Source organism: Bidens hawaiensis, unplaced genomic scaffold (assembly GCF_021521415.1).
Source record: "Bidens hawaiensis isolate Kalapana, Puna unplaced genomic scaffold, B.hawaiensis_p1.1 tig00023079_1, whole genome shotgun sequence".
NCBI lineage: Eukaryota > Viridiplantae > Streptophyta > Magnoliopsida > Asterales > Asteraceae > Bidens > Bidens hawaiensis.
Window position 1 is genome coordinate 331,524 of NW_027493616.1, and position 6,059 is coordinate 337,582.

The 6,059-nt window shown below is 31.2% G+C and overlaps 1 protein-coding gene across 2 annotated transcripts; it reads right to left on the reverse strand.

The window, feature by feature from the left end:
• Nucleotides 1-3,709: 3,709 nt before the first annotated feature.
• On the reverse strand, nt 3,710-5,787 carry LOC143566932 (uncharacterized). Of its 2 annotated transcripts, none has more exons than XM_077053484.1 (3): nt 5,074-5,787; nt 4,874-4,979; nt 3,710-4,290 (listed from the first exon to the last, which is right to left on the reverse strand). In XM_077053484.1, the coding sequence occupies exons 1-3, from the start codon at nt 5,104-5,106 to the stop codon at nt 4,124-4,126; spliced, it is 306 nt and encodes a 101-aa protein (XP_076909599.1). In that variant the 5' UTR covers nt 5,107-5,787; the 3' UTR covers nt 3,710-4,123. The 2 variants fall into 2 exon arrangements, with proteins under 2 accessions (XP_076909599.1, XP_076909600.1); XM_077053485.1 differs by having other exon boundaries at nt 5,066-5,787.
• Between the last annotated feature and the right edge of the window lie 272 nt (nt 5,788-6,059).

Consider the following 6,059-nt stretch of genomic DNA (forward strand, 5'->3'; position numbering starts at 1 on the left):
ATATTCATAATGCTAGATATGTAATATGCCATATTACATGAGTGTATTTGTCATTACGTATATTTAATTGTCATATGTGTAATAACAAGTTGCGATAGTTTTTATTAATTTTTTAATAATCAGAATAAAGATAAGAAATATACGATTATATATATTTAAAACTAGTTTATAAGCCCGTGTGATACACGAGACTGGGTACAAATAATTATAAGATTAAGATAAACCTTTTGTTCAACTTAATAAAGAAATTGAAGAAGACAATAATATTTTGAAAAATCAAAATTTCAAATTTCAAATTCCCCTTGGCCTTAAAAACCACAATTAATATATACAACTCTCCATTTTTCTAGCACGCTTCCGTTCCACCTGGGCTTTTTCTTTTCTACTTTTTTTTATAGTTTTTGTGTTTTTGAAGTTTTATATATCTACAATTATAAATTGAAGAACAAACATTTATATTTAAAAAATAGTAACCTGATGAAGACGATGAACTGAGGTCGGGTATAATCGTTTAAAAACCTATTTAATTTAAACGAAAGTCATAAATGTGACCAAACTTGAGGGACGGTTTGGTAGTTTACTCCATTTAAAAATTAATAAAATATTAAGCAATCTAAAAAGACAGATCTACATCTACCCTTGAGTTAATGATTAAAAAAAACAAAGTTAACGATTTAGATGACAATGGCAACAACTAGGAAATCACAAAGGTCCAATTGCAAAAAATAAACTACTTGGACGAAAGTTGCAAAAGTAATCAAACATCATGGACGATTTTGACAATTAATCTCTAAAAAAATCAAAATATTAGATACAAAGTTATCATTGTAATCAAGATCTCACATCAATCAAAACAAACACAAAACCCTAGCTTTTTTGTTGTATTTAATCTAATAAATTGTGTCAAAGACTCAAAGGTTTGTTTTATTGTGATTTGAGAGGTGGAGGAAAGGACTGAAAGCTAGGAGCTGGGTTGATATGTGGTTGGTCTTTCTTTAGCAAAAAGAATATATACCCAAAATTTTGAAAATTTCCAACCCAATTATAACTTATGATCCTATAATCAGTTTTTATTTGCATACTTGATTGTGGATCTAACATCAATTTTATAAAAAGTTTTAATATTAACAACGCTGGACCAATAACGATTGTGTCCTTTCACGCTTAGCCAATATGCCATGATGCACATGGGTATGTTAATATCGACGTCCTATGCAATGGTTATATTAGTGCTTCATTCCATTCACATGAAACCTGTCCGGCAACTAGTATACACGAGCCACCATTTAGAAAGGCGATAAACGTACGTATGAGCAATAATTAATTGTATGGTATGTTGAAAGTGCAAGTGTACAACCACCTATATATAGATTAGGTTTCTACAAGTATGAACTAATATATATTGCAATGTTGAACTTAATTAAATGAGATGTCACACCAATAGATTAGGTTCATGTCCTTTGTGAGTAATTGAAGGAAGGTTTCAGTGAACATATATAGTCACATAGGCACCAACCAAGTAATTTGTTGCGCTGTGTTATTCGAAACTAAAGTGGCGGTGTTAGTGTGTGAAGGAAGTTCACATGATGTACGTGCACTATTGAAACGTCACATTACATCATTACACCCATTGTCCATAGATTATTCAACATTTATGCGTCGACGAACCCCTAAAACCAAACTTAAAAATTTTAATTAAGGTTGTTGGTACTTATGTAACCAGTTATTTAAAACTGAACAATCTCATAAAATTTGAAGTGCCAAAAATTCATATCATAGTGAGAACAAACAAGAAGTGAAAATGCAATCTTTTTTGATAACTGATATAAATATTGATCAAAATACGAAATACATTTTAACATCTTGCATTGAATTTTTCGAAAAAATGAGGGGAGACATCATACTTTAAGGAAAATCATAACTGTATTTGAAAAAATTGAATAAGACACTGAAAATGGCTCAAACCAAACTTAATTAATATCACATGTGACATATATATGCTGATATTAATTAAGGTTGTTGGTACAATCATTTCTGATGCTGTTAAAAAAATCATTTCGGATTCTAATTATCACTTCTTTTAATCTTTCTAATATTTTTTTTATTAAATCAAAAAAAGAAGGCTAAATGCATAGAAATAACACACATATTATGGGACAGTAACGATTCTATGATTCATTTTTTAACTTTTAACTTAAAATTAATGCCCAAATAAAACATTTCGGGTTCTTACCACTTCTTTAATCTTTCTATCATTTTTTAGTTTGATATGGTATTAATAGACTTATATTTAGCTTATATTGCTTTCCATTTAATTAACATTATTGTTAATATCTTTACCAAAAGATAGATACATTACTTGCATTACTCCCAAATTACCAAGTGTGCTTCTACAGAGATAATTGTCACAAATATGTCACGATTTAGCTAGGAACAAATTTTGCTACAGTATAGCTATGTCGTAGTGAAATCGACGGAAAAAAATATAGGAATAGTTGTTCAAAATATATTTAATGAAATATCTGTAGAAACATGTGGAAATAGTTATTTTAAAAGACGTTAGAAATAGCTATTAAACCTTATATATCAGTAGAGAGACAAATATTTAAAAAAATAACTAATAAGTATTTAATAAAATCCATGACAAGATATAATTAACTTTATTAATGAGAAAATAATCTCATAAGTATATGACACTAAACTGATGTAAACTAAGAGTGTGAACAATAAAATGTTGATTATGAATACATAATTCATATATTAGGCGTACACTAATAATATATGTAGATTTGAACATCAAAAAATTATATCAAGATATATATTTCCTGACTTTTGTTACACAATATAAAATTACAAAAAAAAAACATTAAAATTCATAGTTCCTGACTTTCTTACACAATATAAAATTAATAAAATAACAAAGATGAATAATTGAAGTTTAATAAATTTGTAGCGTTGGTAACTAAAAGCTATCACTACCAGACGTTCTAGGTTTTAGCAAGGCCAATAATAATACTAGCTGATGCCAAATGTCGGTCCATATATCATATCATGACAAATATGCAAAAACACCATCAAAATTCTACCACACAAACCTGGCCTCATCCAATTGCCTTACCACCAAAATCAGATAACATGGTTTTGAATTTTTAAAAAATATTTAGGCTATTTTGTATGTATTACTAAAACTACTTTGATTACACAAGTCTTTACATGCACCCTACAATTGATTATCAATAGATTCAAAATTAACAAAATAATAAAAAAAAAAAATCAATGATTTCTAACACAAGATTTGAACCCTTTTCTAATCCCTTGTATTATCAATTAGTATTATCCGTTGTAATCCCTTTTCTAATCCCTTGTATTATCCGTTGTGCGACTAAACGAAATGGAATAAACGTAGGTATGTTGGTAATTGATGCTGACATTTCTTGTTAACAAACATCTCCATTGGACATGACTACCAAAATTTGCTTATGGTGTTACAAACACCCCCTTTTAGATATCATCCGGGATGATATTAATTTATCCATCTTGAACAAGGCATGGATATATAAAATCAACTTTTGATTGGGGATTACATCAACACTCATTACACTCCAAATGGGATAATCTTAAAGAACTAGCTAAGATCTAATATTAGAAAGACCTAAAGCATGCACTCATCTGTGAACTGACTATTCGGGACAAATCCGAACAATCATCAATGAGCGGATGAGAGATATTTTCGATCTAATGTTAAAGTAAACAAAGTATAAACTATGACATAGACAATTGATGGACCAACAACTTTAGCTTCATTTATTATATATAAACATAAGAACAAAAAAGGGACAATCCTCACATCACATGTCCAATGTTACACATATTATATGCTGAAGCTCTGCATTGGATAGTGACTACTTCCCAGCAAATTTGATACACTAAGATTCAATATTCCCCACCCCTAGCCTGAATTTACTAAAATACCCGTATGTCATTTCATGAACAACCCAATCATTGTCCAAGGGCAATCTAGTCATTTCACTTCGATCAGGAAGGTAACACTACCAATAATACATGGTACTAACCATACATACACATAATAGTACTAGAATTAATATAACAGTTGAAGTGAAAGTTAATTACGGTCATCTTTATCAGAGTTGTTTGATTCATTGTCGGATATTATTTTTTGAATCAATTCGCTAGTTTCGGCTTCTGACATCCTGTTTGATCCACTTGAAGACTGAGACTGAGTGTACGAATCAAAGAACTCCTTGTTCTCTTTCTTTAACTCATTCCACACTGCATAATGATATTAGTTATAATCATTATAGTTACCAACATGGGCTTATGATAATTTCGACTTATTTACTTATGAACGAGTTTGATAACTTTAGTCATATAAACTTCTAGCAAAAAAAGGGAACAACACATGAAAGGTAATTTTAGTACCGCGTAACAATACCGTGTTTCTCTCTGAACTGTTTTAAAACCTTACCATAATGTTGCCACCTCTAGCAGTACAAGCTTTGAAACAGTACCGTGTTAAGTTATTAATGTGACATGAGTGATGATTGTGATCATGTAACAATAAGAAAACACATGAACACTCACACCAAAGTACCCATGATCATGATTATGTTCATATACCAAATAGTACTAAAAGTTCAAGAAACTCGAGTTAAAGTACGTTGTCACTTATATCATTAGCATTTTTTATGATTAAAATCGTGTGCGTATGGAAAAGACAAAACTTTAATTTCACACCGAAAAGAAGATCAAAATAAGTAAACATGGAGATATGATGTGTTTGTGCAAGCACATGCATGCTTGCATTCAAGTGATCAGTAGATTGGGGTGATAATGATACTAATAAAAAACTAACCGGTTGAAGTGATGACTGGTTTGATGTTTGCATGCTTAGAAAGGGCTTCCATGCACTCTTCTTTGCTCATCCGGAAGATCAAACACTTCTCAATCATATGTTGTACCTAAATCAAAAACATGTTATGTTATCATATATGGTATGAGAAATACAAAATATTATGTATCATATATGTTTATTTGTTCTTGTTACCATCATACCATGTGGATGTATGAAGCTGAAGGGTCACTCATGTTATAAACACTCTAAACTGTTTTTGTAATAGAAGTTAATATGAACATGTATTAGAATGATCAGAGGTGACCATGAACAAAAGAAAATGCATCAGAAAGTTATATAGAGATATGAAAATGAAGGAGAGATGGTGAGGTGGGCCAAGAGTCCATGTGGGAGATAGATGATAACTGGTGGAGATGAAACTAGAGGAGATTTGGAAATGAAAATTTCTGTCTTCTAGGGATCCTGTTAGGCAGCCACCCTGGGTCCCATCCTCAACATTCTCTAAAGTTTAACACCATTACACCAATCCTAGTCGGAGGAATGCATCCTTACCATAGAAAGCTAGTGAATTTATCATCCTTAATAACCTCAACGAATCAGGGTGCGACAAATGGCTTTCTTTATCAAACCACTTGGGTATAACAAGTGAATTTACATATTGCATATTGTCATGTTACGTTTAAACAAGTGAATTCGGTAATCAAATCCAAGTCCCAAGACACGATCGATGTTGCTCAGATGTATGACAGACTCTTTCTCTAATGAATGAAAATGAATAGAAGAGATGCAATAATAATAAACCTAGCAAGCCCTTTATATATGCAAAATACTAACTTAAGGAACAAGCTAACTAGAATTGGGAAAGATATCAAACTCTAATTATGAACCAACACACTTTTGTCGTGAATCATACCACCCGCGAGCTCGATTAGGTTTCGATTCATTCTTTCATTTGTAGACCCTGTTTTGTTGTGGGGAATTCGGGAAAGTTAATTGGGAGAAAATCTTGGATTCTTTTGAGATAGTTATCAAACTCTATTAATAATGTATACCCACCCCCATTGTTGGATCGGAACCACTCGATATTGATCTTGGTCTTCATTTTCGCCACGCTTTTAAACTCTTTGAATTTCATAAACGGTTCTGACTTTGCCTTCATAAAGTATACCCAAGGTATCTATAAGAA